General features: G+C 33.9%; 2 protein-coding genes across 6 annotated transcripts in view; one reads left to right on the top strand and one right to left on the bottom strand.

The window, feature by feature from the left end:
- The window catches only part of LOC124537221 (ceramide transfer protein), a 40,800-nt gene extending 30,914 nt beyond the window's left edge, over positions 1 to 9,886 (top strand). The window contains exons 8-12 of the mRNA XM_047113980.1: positions 1,637 to 1,743; positions 2,174 to 2,295; positions 4,834 to 5,015; positions 5,722 to 5,845; positions 9,262 to 9,886. Of these exons, the coding sequence (XP_046969936.1) occupies positions 1,637 to 1,743; positions 2,174 to 2,295; positions 4,834 to 5,015; positions 5,722 to 5,845; positions 9,262 to 9,389 (663 nt within the window). The 3' untranslated portion in view covers positions 9,390 to 9,886. The remainder of the gene's footprint in view (positions 1 to 1,636; positions 1,744 to 2,173; positions 2,296 to 4,833; positions 5,016 to 5,721; positions 5,846 to 9,261) is intronic.
- A 2,744-nt stretch (positions 9,887 to 12,630) lies between these two features.
- LOC124537623 (high affinity cAMP-specific and IBMX-insensitive 3',5'-cyclic phosphodiesterase 8) overlaps positions 12,631 to 18,411 on the bottom strand; it is a 231,674-nt gene continuing 225,893 nt past the window's right edge. For all 5 annotated transcript variants that reach the window (XM_047114510.1, XM_047114512.1, XM_047114511.1 and 2 more), the window contains 3 exons: positions 17,555 to 17,688; positions 16,543 to 16,697; positions 12,631 to 15,866 (listed from right to left, as the gene is read on the bottom strand). In XM_047114510.1, the coding sequence (XP_046970466.1) occupies positions 15,697 to 15,866; positions 16,543 to 16,697; positions 17,555 to 17,688 (459 nt within the window). In that variant the 3' untranslated portion in view covers positions 12,631 to 15,696. The remainder of the gene's footprint in view (positions 15,867 to 16,542; positions 16,698 to 17,554; positions 17,689 to 18,411) is intronic.

Genomic DNA, 18,411 nt, shown 5'->3' with positions numbered 1-18,411 from the left:
GGAAATCAGCTTGTATCTATTTTCAACGAAATTGTGCCACATGTGAATCTCTCCAATGCTGGTAATTGGAGTAGCGTACTGAAATATGCTCCTAACCTTCTCCTAAATGAAAGAGGTCTTAGCCCAACAGAGGGAAATTTACAGGCTGTTATTGTACTGTACTGTTTTTAAATTAGTAATTTAAATATCGAACAATTTTTCTGTTTTTTAAAAGTTAAAGTATAAACATGGGCTGTTTTGCAATTTAGCATAGAAGGAAAATATTCGCTCGAATAGCAACGAACAATATTTCGTGGTGGAACTAATATCTTTTGTTTATTTCTTTCCCGAAGATTATATCTTTTGTAATTCATACATTTGTTTTTAGTTGAAATAACGAGTTATTAATAAATACGGAACACGTAAAATATAGATATATATGACATTGTATGTATGTATATGTATATACAATTTGCGTTGACATTTAAAATTATTTATTATTTTTTCGTTGTATAGAAACATTAACGATTTTATCTATAAATGTCGTTTGAGAGATAATTAGCCTAACAGAGTTCTGTCTTTCAAATGTCAAATTAATGGCGGCGGAAAGGGATAAACGAGTAAGGCAGTAAGTGATTTATATAAATGAATTTACTTGGTGGTAGGGCGTTGTGCCGGTCAAGCAACAATAGTTAGTATTATTGTGTTACAGTTAGGAAAGGCATATGGGATACACCATCGTAGTTCCCATAGTCCACCAGTGCGTTGGCGATATAGGGAAGATTTATAAAAAAATCTTCATTGCCTATGTCTATGCCGATATTATAATGTCTTAACGTATTAAAATGATCTACATTAAATTTATTAGAAAAACGTAAATTTATGTTTGTTCATATTTTACTGGCGGATATCATTATTTTTAAGTATTTTAATCTACTTCTCGTTTTGCTTTCTAAATGATATTATTACATACAGATTATTTCGCGTGTTTTCACTTTCTAAGCGAAGCAATCTTCTGTTGCGGAAGCACTGAGAAAATTGCGACCAATTTGCAGTTGAATGCACTTACCTTCATGAATAAATATAACCTGTTCGGTGAAAACATTTGACCAGCATGGCGTTATAGCAGATATTCCTTCTCGAACAATAAGAGCTCCTTCTTAGCAAAACATTGAATGAAATCTTGGAAGTCGGTGATCCGATATCGCCTACTTAATTGGATAAAAGGATCTAGAGGCTAGGCCGGCAAGACATTTTACCATGAAACGGGGGTGGGGTGGGGGTTATGACTATGGCAGTTATTTTTATTATTACTTTTGTAGCCTACAGCTTTCTTAATAAGATCACTACATGTTACAAAACAAAGTCCTCCAGCCACGTCTGTATGTTCGCGATAAGCTCCAAAACTACTGACCGGATTTTCATACGGTTTTCATTAATAGAGGGATTCATAAGTAAGTAGGTATATAATATATTAAGGTTTTTTTGTAGATAAGTTGAAATAGAACGACAATTTTTAAACATGTCCCGAAAAAGCAACCAATATATAAATAAATAAAAGGTAAAAGTATGAAAATACTTATGTTCACCCGTGCAAAGCTGGGACTGGTGCTAGTTTGATATAAAATATGTTTTAAAAGTCTATTATTCTTTTTAGATCGACCGGATATCAACAGAACAGATCCAAGCGGCATTCGAAGGCGTCGGCGGTCAGATCGGGTGGCAGCTGTTCGCCGAAGAAGGGGACATGAGGATGTACAGAAGGTGACATATTTATAGCCGATCACTTATTAGACACAACATTAACTATGTTTATCCAAAAGCAATTAATCACGAGATCGTTATCTGATAATGGCGACGCTAGTCACCACCATCACACTTACCGTTAGTAACTCGTTTATTATGAGCAATGAATCAATCAAAATATGCACACATTGACTTGTAAAGAGTAGTACGTAACAAGAAGGCTGTATTCGTTATGTAATGTTATATTTAATGATCTTATTACGTGCTGGCCATCAATGTCAGTTTAAAAATAGAACTTATTTTGTTGTCTTGTGTTTATTTGATAAATGCGTCACTGCTAATTTCTCGTTAGGGTTTTTGACAGGAAAATCCACGCTAAGGCATGTTGTGATACAGCCAAATGTCTTATGTGATGGTATAATCATTTTTGTTTTTTTTTTGTCACCAGAGAAATGGAAATCGACGGTATGGTGATGGATCCTTTGAAGGCGATGCACAAAGTGCATGGCGTGTCCGCGCGGGAGATGTGCCATTACTTCTTCAACCCGAGATATAGATACGAATGGGAGAGTGAGTAAACTTTGTTTTATGTTATCGGTAGGAGGGCTGGCAAATGAACCGCCTCTGGTGTGGTCCTATCAACCATCGACATTGGCACTATACATAATAACTTTTCCTTACTTTATCAACGTGCTACCAACCTTGGATAGTAAGTGGCTGCAGTTACACTGACTCACTCACCTTTAAAATCAGAACTCAACAGTACTGAGTATTGCTGTTTTGCATTGGAATATCTGATGAGTTAGTGGTACCCAAACAAACGGGCTTGCGCAAAGCCGTAACAAAAAGTAAAATAAAAAATGTATACGTACTAGTTTCCAGTCGCGGTTTCGCCCGCGTATTGGATTGGCGTGTCTCTTTTAGTAATCTAGATAAAGTGTATGCATAATTTCGTCATAATCAGTTCACTGTGACATGAATGCGTCACAAACAAACTTTTACTTGGTGGTAGGGCTTTGTGCAAGCCCGTCTGGGTAGGTACCACCCACTCATCAGTTATTCTACCGCCAAACAACAGTACTCAGTATTGTTGTGTTCCAGTTTGAAGGATGAGTGAGCCAGTGTAACTACAGGCGCAAGGGACATAACATCTTAGTTCCCAAGGTTGGTGGCACATTGACGATGTAAGGAATACTTAATATTTCTTACAGCGTTATTGTCTATGGGAGATGGTGACCACTTTCCATCAGGTGGCCCATATGCTCGTCCGCCAATCTATTCCATAATATAAAAACAAACAACATTCGTATTGATAATATTTAGTTACATTTTTAAAAGTCGTTTGGTGTTTGTAATTGTAACCTATAGTGCAGTTGCGTTTGCAGTCTGTAGTAAGAATGAGTAATTAGTTTTGAATGTTTCGTTGTATCCGATACGCAACGCGTCCTGCTCAGTGCTCAGTAAATGAGCCGCGACGCAAAGGTTGCGTGAAAAGTACGATAAAATCTCTTTCAATTAACCGACTTTGACGTATTAGTATCTTGTATACTTGATTTACAACAACAGTCTGGCCTCCTCCCCCTTTGAGGAGAAGGTTTGGAACATATTCCACCACGCTGTTCTAATGCAGGTCGGTGGAATACATATGTGGCAGAATTGCTATGAAATTAGACACATGCAGGTTTCCTCATGACGTTTTCCTTTACCGCCTAACGCGAGATGAATTATAAACCCAAAATTAGCATTTGAATATTCAGTGGTACTTGCCTGGCCTTGAAAATGCAATTATCGGTTAAGATGCACGCGTTCTAACCACTGGACCATCTCGGCTCGACTCTAAGCATATTTGATTTACTTTTTAACTTAAAGTTTACGTCATTTTGTTTTATAGTTATAGCTCGGTTAGTTTATTTATATATTAGTTGGTTGTAATGAGTCAGGCAAAAAAGTAGCCTATGTCCTAAGTTTGCTTTATACCAAATTTCATCAAATTCGGTTTAGCGGTTTCGTCGTGAAAGAATGACAGACAGACTGAGTTACTTTCACATTTGTAATTTTATTAATATTACATAGATGATGTAAGTATGTTTTAAGAGAATGATGTTGTGTATAGATCGGTTACCGCCTGGCCACGGGAAATTCGCCAACGCGAAATTTCGCGCGGTCCGAACGGCGAAGCGTGTACATTGCTATACGTTTGTTTCATTACCCTTACCCTTACATTGGCCAGGTGGTTACATGTATGTCGGTTTGGATGTTTTTCAAGCGAACATTGATTAAATTGTTTAAGGAAGAACTTATTAAATTAGACACTAATGATAGCTTTGTTGATATCCCATACATGTGCACATCTTTTCGATATAGCATATTTTTTCAGAAGACAGATACTTGTTATATTTAAATAAGTGGTGAAATATAAAAGGTCATAAGTCATCATCCTTGTAGAAGTGTGGAAAATATTGATTTCAATGTTTCCTTTGGCTGTCAACTTTCAAATCTGACACGTAGTTTTGAGGCGTTACAATATATTTATATAAATGCATGAAAGAATTACGTCGCTCGTAATTTACCTACATGCGTAATATGGTCAGAGATGTAGCTTTACGCGGTACAAATTGTATTAAGTTTATTTTTGTTATTGTTCTCTTATTTAAAAGAAGGTGTTTAGTATAGTTTATCGAAATTAGACACTTAAACCGATTGTGTCTGTGTGTGCGTGAGATCTTGAAAAAACGCACCCCTGAAGATCGCCCCGACACATTCGTATGTATTTATATATATAGATACAACTTTATCAGTCATATTATAATCTCCAGCACAAGTCGTGAGCATAGATCCATACATATGCCAAAGTGGGGACAAGTTCGCGCATGCGCAGTTACTGTCAAATTACAGCTTGAGTAGAATAGACTACAAATATAGACAGATGGACCAATCGCTTGCAGCCTGGACACTATCAGCGTTTGTATTCCTGATGGATACCGAAAAATATACTACTGCGCAATTTTTTTCACGACAATGTTTCCATACTATGCAGACAAATCGAGAAAAATTTTTGGAAGTCTACTGGCGTTATAACAACGTAATGTTCTAAACTGTGTGTTCCAGCGACCCTGGAGACGATGAACATAGTGGAGGCGATATCGACGGACGCTCTGGTGTTCCACCAGACGTTCAAGCGCATCTGGCCGGCCTCGCAGCGCGACGCGCTTTTCTGGTCTCACGTGCGCGCCGCGCCGCAGCACACGTACGCCGTCACGAACCACTCGACCACCAACGCCGACTACCCGGTCAGTGCGCCTTATTTATACAACAACAACAACAACAACAACAACAACAACAACAACAACAACAGCCTGTAAATTCCCACTGCTGGGCTAACCTCCTCTCCCTTAGAGGAGAAGGTTTGGAACATATTCCACCACGCTGTTCCAATGCGGGTTCTATGAAATTTCTATGAAATTGCATTGCATGATATTGAAATGCATGTGACAACATGCAGGTTTCCTCACGATGTTTTCCTTCACCGCTGAGTACGAGATGAATTATGAACAAATTAAGCACATGAATCAGCAGTGCTTGCCTGGGTTTAAACCCGCTTAGTTTAAACCGTTAAGATGCACGCGTTCTAACCACTGCGCAATTGGCTAATTGGCAATGGTGCTATTCGATTCAGACATGAGTAGGTATTCTACCAACTGATTCAAACTATACAGATGATCGAATGTATTTAGAAAAACTTATTTATATTTTCATAGATTTACCTGCTTAATAACTCTTAGACTACCCACCTCTATTGTCAATTAGGATCAGTTCGGTAGCTTAGTCATGATGAGGTAATACGCAAACAGATAGATTAACTTTCAAGTTTATAATATTGCATTGTTCATGATGCTATAAGACGTTGTTGATAATGTTATAAGATTGACATGTGCCAATGTGTTGCGCGAGTGTTGCCAGCGAGCTGATGTGTTTGTGTGTGTGTGTGCGTGGCAGTCGAACTCTGGCGCGTGCATCCGTCTGTTCGTGACGGTGTGCCTGGCGTGCCGCACGGCGTGGCCGGCGGGCGAGGCGCCAACGCGCGACAACATCACCACCAGTATCGCTTACTGCAGCACCGGTGAGTTATCTTTTTTTTTTTTATGGTATAGGTTGGCGGACGAGCATATGGGCCACCGATGGTAAGTGGTCACCATCGCCCATAGACATTAACGCTGTAAGAATTATTAACTATTCCTTACATCGTCAATGTGCCACCAACCTTGGGAACTAAGATGTTATGTCCCTTGTGCCTGTAGTTACACTGGCTCACTCACCCTTCAGACCGGAACACAACAATACTGAGTACTGTTGTTTGGCGGTAGAATAACTGATGAGTGGGTGGTACCTACCCAGACGGGCTTGCACAATGCACTACCACCAAGTAAAACCACCTCACTTAACATATAGTACGACACAACTCAGATGTAGCATCGGCAAAATTCGTAAAACCGATCACATCCGAATTGAGCACGCTATACCAAATTATCAATATTTATTTCTCACGCGAATATGATCTTTGCATAAACGTAATAAATTGTAATATCATATGACCTAATATATTCGTCAATTTGACACGTGGATTTACATGCACTTGCTTTCTCTGACGCGTGAATCCATAGCGACGAATAGCGTCGAATGCCGCAATAGGGAGCTATTTCTATTGGTTGTGTAAATCGGCAGTAATCGGTTTTAATTTCACTCCATTTCATTTTCCGATGCTACATCTAATTCGTGTCCTACTATACCTTTCTTAGCCTCTCTGAAAAAACTTGCGTTTCCCTACATGAAGTGGAAACTCGCGTTTACTAAATCATTTTGGTCGTTGATGGTATGATTTTAAACGTCCTCTTGTTTTACAATGTATTAGACATCCATTTTTAGTATGTTTGTCAAGAGAAAAATAAATCAATGAATGAATAACTGTTAATGTTAGAGGCCGATGTTCTGAAAGTCGTAGTGATTTTCCTTCTACTGTTGTAACTTCTATTCCAACTATAAAATGATGAAACCCAAATAAAGAAAAATACCTTTACCTCGAATTGACAATATCGTTGAATTGAATAATCTTTGATATTCGTATTAGTTCACGAAACTGTTATCGGCATTTTCGAAGTAAAATTAAAGTGGATATAAGTAGTTAAGTGGAATAATATTGTTTTATAGAGGTAAATTAATAAGATTAGATTAGACTGTACAAGATTTTCAATTGAAATGTTTCGAGAATCGATCTTTAAGTATAGTCAATTAGTTTTAAAATCAAATTAAGGCAACGCCGAAATTGCGTTATTTATTTTAGTGGACGAATAAATAAGTATGTTTACTGAAGATAAAAAGGGGGACAAATATATTAACTTATAACATAACTTCGGCTTTTCCTTACCAAAATTAAAATCAGCTTTATCGTCACTGAGGATTAATTCTACTTAATTATATAGGTTAACACGATTCCGATTATACTCGACACAACTTTATTTCGAACCGTAACTGGATTGAACTGGATCGGAAATAGGCTATTTGACTGGTTTTTAAAATCCATTTTATATTATTTAGTAGGAGTTAAGGTACCCAGTAAAAGTTGTGTGTTTTATTTCTAGTACATATTTGCCGAAAAATATCATATTAAAAATTCCATATTTAAATAGCGCGCAAAAACGCTACTTGGACAATATGGCGCTGCAACGGGGTCGGTGACGTCACTTTCCTGTATTTTTAATCTGTGATACATATAGTAGAAAAGCAAGGTTAACAAGAAAGTGACTTCATCATAAGCCCGGCCAATCAGGAGCGTTTGTGTCACGTGACAAACGTTTGAAAAAATGCATTTTTATTTATGGACTTTTGAATAAATTAAGTATTATTTTCCACTTTCGTTAGTAAATAACCGTTTTTAAACTCATAATATACACTGATTACAATAATTTACAATTTATTTTTCGCATTGTCAAATAGCCTATTCTCGAACGACAACGCTTCGATTACGCTAAACTGACAATTTAATATTAGAATTGGGGCTGTATTTTTTATCTGTGTCTTATACAAGACATTAATGAAATGTTTTTAATAACACTAGTACATAGTAACGAAGTAAAAGGGCAATGCCCTAGACGTTTCGTCTAAAGATATTTATTATAAAATACTTTACAGTTGATGAAAATTTCATTAGTAATTTAATTAGCTCTCCGCCATACGCGACGGTTTGTGATCGCCACAGGTAACTAATTCAAGCTGTGTTTTTAAAGTATAATCTAAGATTACGATATTTACATGTAAAATGTTAATGTACAATGTTTATTAGTTATTATTAAATATATGAATGATTCCTAAAAACTAAATGATTTCAAGTGAATACTTAATTAGCGTAGTTATAATATAAACTGAAAGTCCGGCTAGCTTAGTTTTATTATTATTACTACTTAAGATCATTAATATGCTTGCGTGCCCAGCGTCAAAGAGGGCCCCGCGCCAAGGAGGGGCCCACATATTTAAAGCCTGGGCTTCAGTTTACTTTTTTAAACAATTCATTTCTGGCATTTTGTGCTTGTCAGGGTCTAGCAGGATCTATTTATCTACAAGACCATAAAAAAATACCTATAAATGGCAAATAATCGTGTTGATTATTGAATTGTTTTTCACCACTTTATACTCAAGAACTTTAGGTTCTTCAGGCACATCAAGCGCTGTTTGCTTAATTCAGCACTGTTTAAGATAAATATTTGTATAGCTGTGTTAATGTTATACAAGTCTGTGAGCTAGTATGGGTATATGTAACATATATGTTTAAGTTTAATATATATATATATTTTTTATTTTTGTTCGTGGTCGTCCGCGTATAAGAAGAGGTGGGATGATTTATAAAAAAGTAACCTATCCCTTGGCATTCAAGTTTGATTCATACCAAGCCCGATCAAATTCGGTTCAAAAGTCCAGGGTTTTAAGCATTACATACCGACAGAGTTACTCTCGCATTTCTAATAATTATATGGATTTTTATCTCCACCAAAACCGGCCGTTTATGATTTTTTGTTGTCGTTTCTGAATTAGTTTCTATCTAATTGCTCTACTAAAAATATATTAATTACCTTTAATACTGATTACTTTGCATCTATTTGTCCTTAATCCGTGAATTCCGTGTCAACAATCGTTAGCTGGATAAGACCTAATTCAATGTACATAAAAGAGGGTTGTCTAGGATCATTTTAGGGCTTTACCAAAGAATATGATGCCCTGGTGAATGAATATTTTTTCCTAAGAAATCTCTAAGGAAAGGAGCAATGTAAATCTATCAAATGGCTCATTATACTAATGTTGAGTTCATATTATGACTTTCTCTACATATGTTATTTTTATTTGAATAGTGATTGGTTAAACAATGCTTCGTCTCTTTCGTCTAATGTCAAATCATTAATGTCAGAAAGAGAGGACTCAGTTTAACTAAACACCCGTTAATGATTTTTTTTACGTGTAACGTTTCCTCAAAGTATCATATTATTCCAGTTAATCCAGGTGGCTGGGCACCGGCGGGCGTGCTTCGCGCAGTCTACAAGAGGGAATATCCGAAGTTCCTCAAACGATTCACGAACTACGTGGTCGAGCAGTGTCGCGATAAACCGTTAGTTATATAGCAACCGGCTACTCAAACCTGAACGTATAAGCAGGGAATAATTTTTACTGGCACTACTATTATCATCCCCCAATCGAGAGGGCAACACTGGAGCTATAGAAGTTGGAAGTGGAAGTTCGTTTATAGTTTTATGGAAAATGTAATCAATGAAATATTTTTTTTTGTCATCTGACTCACCGGATGTACGTAAAACATCCTATATTTTACATAAAGGAAACATCTGTTTTATATTGATTTTATTTAAATGGTGCACATTGTACTTGATGTATGCAACGATCGCGACCTGTGTACTCGTCATATAATTTAACGTGTATTATATTATATATGATTAGTGTAAAGATTTCTCATTGTACATAAATTGTCTTTATGTACACGTGAGATGTACTCTAGGTCAGATATATAAATTATATATAAACAAATTACAATGGAGAGGTATTGTTGTATATGTGCATTTGTTAGGGCGCTTATACACGTTGCGTTGCGTTATTAATATTCTAATACATAATACATCATAGTCGATGTTTATTGTCCACATATCTTAATCCCTGTTAATAAAAAATAAAAAAAAAAAATCACGATGTGATATGTGTAAACTCTTCTTAATGAAATATGTTATCTGTGGAAATGTACTGATCTGTTTACTCACGAATGCGTGTACACACTTTATGTAATTGGTATTTAATTTTCAGGTATCTTTATTTTTACAGTCATTTCACACACTGAGACAATTTGAAAGCAACAGTGTCACTCATATAAATGCAGGCCTATATTTTAACTCCAAGGCGCCCTTCGTTAATAAATAGGTCTATACATAATAATGATATTATTCAATGGGTATTATACACTCCTATTATTTGATGTACTTGATTTAAAATTTTTTTTAAGAGTTATGTGTAAACGCGCCCTAACTAAACGTGATCTATTGAAATGTATCCACGTAGAGTATAGCGAAGGCTGTACATGTATAATCTGTAACATATTGTATAAATAGATTAATAAATAAATTTGAAATATAAAAATGTTATAATATCAACCAAGTTTTTATTCTATGGATCTCTTAAAGTATAGATAAAATTAAAATGAAAATATGAGGGTAGTTGAAAGTTTTGACTCGTATTATTTAATTTGCACAAAGCTTAAAAATATTATAACTATTTATTTATTAATATACAATGCCTATTTAAATTCCGTTGACGTGAAAATAGAAACAGGGAGTTTTTAGCGTATTAATAAAAACAAATAAATTCCATACGATTTATTTTCCATTCCAATTTCTACTATAGGTTCATAAATATATAATTTTTTTATGACATACTTTATTATGCAATATATAGGATGTGTATGATCAATATTATTATTAAATCTAAGTACTTTAATAATGCGTTTCACAGCATCTGTTATTATAAGATAAATTGATCTTGTCTTGAAACAGTTATTTCAGGACGAAAGTGAACAAGATTACATCCGGTCATTTTAAATTCAGAAATGTAATAATGTGTATTATTTTTCTGTTTAGAATGTATAAGTTTAGTGGTCGTTACTTTTATCTCAAGCGAGTGAGCGAGAAGGGTATATAGATTGCATTTATAGCAATGTTGGAATTGTATGTTATAACCTGTTTCTGAACAGATTTCTATATAGTCTGACCTTTTTCTCAAACTGTGAACATTGAAATAACAACAGAGTACATTTCTAATTCATTGAAAAGGTTTGAGAGGAGTTATGCTTTATCAATGTTTAATCAAATGATCTGTAGGTCTCATGTATAGGCTTTTGTTCTGAAACAGCCTCTTTAAATGTTTTTTAATAATTATTGTTTATAATAAAACTTTTTATGGACATATTTGCCTTTTTATTTAACTATTTTAAATTATTTAGTGAATTTAATATAGAAGAAGTAAGAAGAACAGATCAAAATATACAGAAAAGCATCTTCTTTGACTTTCCTAACTAAAATACCTCGCAATACCAGTGGACCTAGGAAAGTCTCAGGTGATTTATTATTGAAATTGGTTTAGCCCAACAGATGTCTTAGATAATACATTTTTTTAAATTGCCCTTAAACAAGGATATGATACCGTTTCTATAATAAAATTCCGCAAACATTTTTAACTTTACCGTTTCGTATATTCAAATTGTTGGTAAAACATACATTGGTAGAAAAAGCATATTATTCGATACAAGATTTTATAGATGATAAAAAAGCGGTGTTAATACCTGTTGACTAGCAGGATATATTAATTTAAATAATTGTACTGCCACCATGATTTTGTATTTTTTAAATGTTAAAATAGTAAAGAGTAACTATTGAGTTTTTTGCCGGTTCTTCTCGGTAGAACCTACTTTCCGAACCGGTGATAGCTTCACTTAATTGTAAAATGACGATTCAAAAGTGCTCGTAAACACCCACTTTGATTTTGATATTTTTTTAAGATTACAAACATCGTTAGAAAAAAATCAATCTCGTCAGATGGAAACAGTCGAAATATTGTGAACCGTAAAATATATTTGAAATTTAACGCATTATTTTTCGCTATACTGTAATCTATCGAAGTTAAACTGTTAGATTACAATCTGTCCCGCGTCCAATTGTGAACTGTCGAAAGCTCTTCCTGATTGGCCGGTCTTATGTTAAGAGCAACCAATCATATTCCACTATAATTATTTGTTTGTTTACAGTAATTCGAAGTAATTTCCATTAAATTATAAAAACTCTTACCGTTTACAATCAGTTTACAATGTCACGTGATAGATTGTAATCTAACGATGTTTGTAATCTTACGGCGACAGATATACTAAAGACGTGCAATGTAAAATGTATGCCGCTGTTGATTATTTATACAACTTAAAAACAATGACGCCTTCTACACACAAGGATATTAACGTAATTAAATTAGATTATTATTAATTGTCGTATTTTGTAACCTTAGTCGACTTCACTTTTATTTTCTTTGAAAAGCGGGACGTAAACTTATTACATGCTAATATGTATTGATATGCATAAAATAGTTTCCTTAGTTCCTAGTCGAACTGATTAACACCTTCATCGTTAAAGTGCGCTAAATAATCCTGTGATATGTTTATAATCTGTGACAAGTACTTTGATTTCAATAATAAATTAGTTTATATTAAAAAAAAAGATTTAATTTAATTTACTTCTAATAAAAATAGGCAATTAGGAACATATGATTATTGTGTAGGTACATAAATAATAATCTTTTAGAAGAAATAAAAAACAAAAATATAAGTTTTTTCTTTATTTACACAACACTTAACAATGTCATTCATGTTAACAGGACACTTACGGAAAATTCATGTGGATCATTCGTCTAAGTTCTTATTTTATTGACACACAGATAATAAATTAGCCATTACAAATAGATTAGCCATTGCAATTACCTAAAGAAATTTTTCATTGGTATATTAACATTACACAGATAACTAATATAGTTACAAGAAGCATGAAACAAACAGTTTCTATTTTTAATCTTAATTTTTGATTTTGAGTATTGTTAATACAATGTATCAAGTCATAAGATTAGGTAACATATTAGGCAAAAATCTTACCGATTTTTTAATCGTAATCAAAACGGTTACGACTTAAGCTACATAATATGTTTAAATACTGAAATTATTTAGTTTATAAAATTCTTATCATTTTTAAACAGAAATAAACATTGTTACTCAATGGAACAAAACTATACAGAGATTAATCTTCGAAGTTTAATTACTTCGTACGTCGTTATAACACCAATAACTCTGATATATTTATAGCGCATATTGTATTTGCATATAAAATTCACAACAATATTAATTATAACTTTTCAAACACATGGGGACCAGCCCCCTTCTCCTTATATAATTTTCAAACGTCCAACTTACGATAACACAAAGTAAAATATTAATTAATATTAGGCGTTATTATTTAAGAAAAAGTTATGTTCGAATAAATATTTTTTAAAATTATACAGAATCTGGTAGTGTAAATAAAATTCTATATATAAATTATAGTTGGTTTGTTTATGGTCTCCTCGAATACATAAAATTTAATTATTATTCATAAGTCAACTGAGGCTCCTGTTAAATCATCCCAAAATTACATATTACATTAAACGAATATTATTTTTGTAACAAATCTGAGATTACTTCCTTTATGTTAACGTAGAGGAGAAAATCTATTAGAATATTCTAAAACCATATTGATTTATTTTATTACATCTTCAAATAAATTGAGCTAACTAGTAGAATAATTTAGTAATTAAATTAAGTCTAATAATTTATTTAAGATTTGACATACATGTATGTACTTTGTTAGGCATATTACGAGCCTACATTTGGTATATGTAAGATACAATCAATAGTATGAGATTGAATACCACGATCTACATTTAAATAATTTAAGAGGGATAAAACTTTACACAGATATATAATTATTTTATAAGTTAAACGTTTAAATCTATGTCCATTTATTTAGACCGTTATGTATTGACATTGAGCACGAGGAAGCGTATAACATTATAACCTTTATTTTTGTATTTATTAGCTATACAATGGGTATAAATTACTTAGAATACCAGCGTCATATAGACGAATAAATCTCTACTTTATAATAATTAGTATAAACACGTTTAAACCTTATTTGATTATAATAAATTATATTAATAGTAACACGAAATGTTTAAGCGATCAAAGTATAATTAAGTAGGTTATAAATAACAACTGTTTAAATTTCATTATAAAAGTTATGTAAAACACACTTGTCCGTGAAATGAAACGAAACGTCAGTGTAGACTTTCAGTTATAGAAAAGTTTTTTTTTTAAAACGTTCGAAAATTTGAAATTTTGATATGATAAAAAACCGAAAGGTTTCGGTGTATAAGGTATTATAAAAGTTATATATAAAAATAGGAATTTTTCTCAAAGCTCAAGTGTATATGTGGACCAATTTTATATATTTAGAGTTTTTGATTTTCTACCGCTACATATTTGATTAAAGGGTATATAATGTGATATTAAATGTATAAATAGTGCAAACATTTTAACTTTGCCGCTCTGCAATTGTAATAAGTGTTTTCCATGTAATGTTATTAATCTAGGAATGTAAGAACGGTGAGTCAATGTGGATAGACTAGTATTATTATGTTTCCATTTCTAGCTGATTACAAAATCATTATTAATTAATTCTTATTTATTTTATGTGGCTGTAATGTGTTAAAGCGGCACTGTTATAATATTTGTACTATATATTCTCTTGACTGCTATTTCAGTTAAATGTTGGGAAGTTGATGGTGTCATGGCATGCAGTGAAAAAAAATATATGATAAAATGACAGTTCGCCAACTACTTATATGGCACTCTATCACGGATTCTTTATATTACGTATTTATCTAAACAACAAATTTAATACCCGTCTAAATGGCAACTGCAATACACAAAATTAACATCCTATATCATTGGATATCATACGAAGATAAATTCATACATTAATTAATGAAACGAACTAATAAACACGTTGATATCAATATCTACTGCTACTTAAGTAGATAGCAACAATACAATTTAATACCCCCACAAACACGGGTATAGGTATAAAATAAGCGTATTTCCGGACACATCCGATGAGGCTTTGCGCCGATGATCCGTTTCAGACTTTTAATTTTTTTTTACATCCAAATGCTTATAAAGGAAGATTTTAAACATCCATAGTTGTCATATCCGATTTTTTTTTATTTGTATATTTACCCAAATCAGTGATGAACACACCATGATGGTTGCATACCTTGGCCCCATTTAAATTAAGATACTTTGGCAACTATGTTTGAAATGATTTATTAAATTCAATTTGTTTTTTTTTATACTCAAGTTCAGTAAATTTGAATAGGGCCAGTTACTTTTACAATAAAAGATACATTTTCTAATAATTAGTTAGTTAAGTATCTAAAATAAAGTACTTTAATATTTTTTCTAAAATATTATTACACAGTATAGATTTCTGATTTGGTACGGTTTGGTACTAGTTATAAACAGTTCAAAACGAATTAGTTCCAGATAAATTGTTTCCTTTTAAAAAGTTTGTGCTTCAATATTTAACTGGCGTTGATATATAAGTCCTGTATATAACTTGCAACAAAATTAATTGTATCTTCAAAATTTAAAGTCAAAAAATTGTTAGGTTTCCTTTGATCAGTTACAAGTAGTTTGATCAAGTTATATAACGTTACGACGTACCGCGCTTTTTATACAATTGTCGCGATTGGTTAATATTTGTTTTATCCAACATTTCTGGATGATAACTCCGTTCTCGGAGTTCACTCCTCAGCGGTGGGTTGCGAGGTCGAGTTTGGTGCTGATTGTATGGCGTTCTGACGTTGTGCTCGCTTTACATCTGCAATCGTTGTCACGCCGGCTTCGTCGAGCTCCCTCCAACGTTGGTGATTATTCCTTGCGTGGTTGACCAGTTCAGGCATATCAATGAACGCTGAAACATATGATGAATTGGGTTGAATTTCATATATATATCTTATAATTAAGTAATTAAACCTGTTCTATCAAATAGTTCCAATTTATCTATCATAAAAAACGGATATTGAAAATTATTTTATAACAGAATTCGTGTCTTCAACAACAACAACAACAGCCTGTAATTTCCCACTGCTGGGCTAAAGGCCTCCTCTCCCTTTGAGGAGAAGGTTTGGAACATATTCCACCACGCTTTTCCAATGCGGGTTGGTGGAATACACAAAAGACAGAATTCCTATGAAATTTGGCACATGCAGGTTTCCTCATGATGTTTTCCTTCACGGCTGAGCACGAGATGAATTATAAAGACAAATTAAGCACATAAATCAGCGGTGCTTGTCTGGGTTTTTGAACCCGCAATCATCGGTTAAGATGCACGCGTTCTAACCACTGGGCCATCTCGATTCGTGTCTTATTTATGTATATTAAATAAATAAATATCAGATAACATCACATAAATTACTCTAAACCCGATGTTAAATCTACCACAAATACCCACTCCAAAGACGACATAGAAACCTAATGAACTTTTTCTATATCGCGGCGTATCCATGAAAACCGGTGTACACACTACTCAACCACAGGGATCGTCAAATAGATTAGTAGACCCCAAGTTCTATTTAACTTTGACGTACCAGCCCAAGCTTCCATCATGTCGATGATGATGTAGTCAATGAAGCCGATCTGTGAGCGAGGTATGGAGCAAGTCGCGCGGTCGAACATCGGCATCACGACTGGCAGTTCCTTCGCCTTCTCCTCGTCGGTCTGCAAGAAGTACTCCTCTGCGATCCTAAATTAAAATCATTGTCTTTTTATAACAACTCTACCTATAGACTTTATTTTTCTCGATATTTTAAAAAGTAAAGGAGTGATTTGCGAATATATTCGTGTGTGCCCGTAACCGAAGGAGTTTGAGAGATTTGCAAATATCGTGTGTGCACTTAACTGTTAAACAATGTGCAACTCAAAATGTATTTAGCTTTTTTCCGGTTTAAATAGTGAGTGAGCCAATGGCACAAGGGACATAACGTCTTAGTTCCCAAGGTTGATAGTGCAGTGATGAAAGGGATGGTTAACATTTCTTTCATCATCATTGTCTATGGAGATGATGACCACTTACCATCAGGTGACCCATTTGGTCGTTTATATCTTGAGCCAATGTCTCTTATCATTTTCGGTCATTGCATGATTGTTTTTTATTATATCTAGTCGTATAGCTCATTTAGCTATAGTGTAAATTTGTGTTGAAATCTTTTAACGCGGGTAACCTCGAGGTACAGTCGGGTAAAGAAGGTTTGTCACTTTAAGATCTATTTTCGTGTGCTCAGTATGAACGATAATCTGCTTTACCGATCGAGCATATATGGCAGACATATTTTGACAGTTCAGTAGAAGATATAATATCTCATTTAAATATGGAATGTCTAAAGATGCCATTAAAAGGATTTCATGTTGATTAAAACTAGGCGTAGTCCAAAAATGTTGATGAAAATGATGTTGAAGCAAGTTATCATACTATGTAAGTTAAATGCAGTTGTTTCAAAGGTACTAAGAGTTTAAGACTTGATAAATGAATTAATTAAAAAAGTGGCGAAGGTTTTCTTACACTGACTTTACATAAGGCTTAAGAAAAAAATTGATTATTACCTCCTAGCCCATTCAAAGGCGAACTTTTGTGGCCTTGAAGCATTCGACACGTCAGCACATTTGATCATCATTCTCTTTATTAGAACGACGTTTTCTGGTGAAGTCAAAGCTGTTGTATCCAATGAGAGGGGCTCCTAAATATTTAAAAACACTTAATTGAAATTTAATTAAATTACAAGGTTTTAATATACTAGGAAATATAAATAAACTAAGCAAATTTTAACATATAAAATAAACAAATACGTCAAGTACTAAATCTTAGAGTTTTATCATCATGAATGTTAAGTAAGGATTACCTTAAGTTATACAAGCTTTTCATTTACAGGCTTACTTAACTTAAGGATAATACTATTGTACACCACTTGGCTAAGGCTTCCCATACTTTTAATAAGTGGGCTTATTTCACTACACGCTTTTCCAATGCCGGTTAGTAAATTAATATTTGGCAGAGATTCGGCATATGAGAGTAACCTCGGGATCTTTTCCTTCACTACCAAGTACAAAACCAATTATTAATGAACTCTCCAAATGTTGTCCTCTTCTGTTAGGATTTACGAGATCTTATCACTGGTGCATTTTAGACAACAACTGCCTGTAAAATTCCCACTGCTGGGCTAAAGGCCTCCTTTCCCTTTGAGAAGAAGGTTTATATGAATAGAATATATGTATATTCCACCATGCTGTTCCAATGCGGGTTGGTGGAATACACATGTGGCAGAATTTCTATGAAATTTGTCACATGCAGGTTTCCTCATGATGTTTTCCTTCACGGCTGAGCACGAGATGAATTATAAAGACAAATTAAGCACATGAAACAGCGGTGCTTGCCTGGGTTTGAACCCGCAATCATCGGTTAA

The sequence above is a fragment of the Vanessa cardui genome, chromosome 18 (assembly GCF_905220365.1).
Source record: "Vanessa cardui chromosome 18, ilVanCard2.1, whole genome shotgun sequence".
Classification (NCBI taxonomy): Eukaryota; Metazoa; Arthropoda; class Insecta; order Lepidoptera; family Nymphalidae; genus Vanessa; species Vanessa cardui.
The sequence above is the reverse complement of the archived record's forward strand: the minus strand, read 5'-3'. Positions and strand labels throughout refer to the sequence as shown.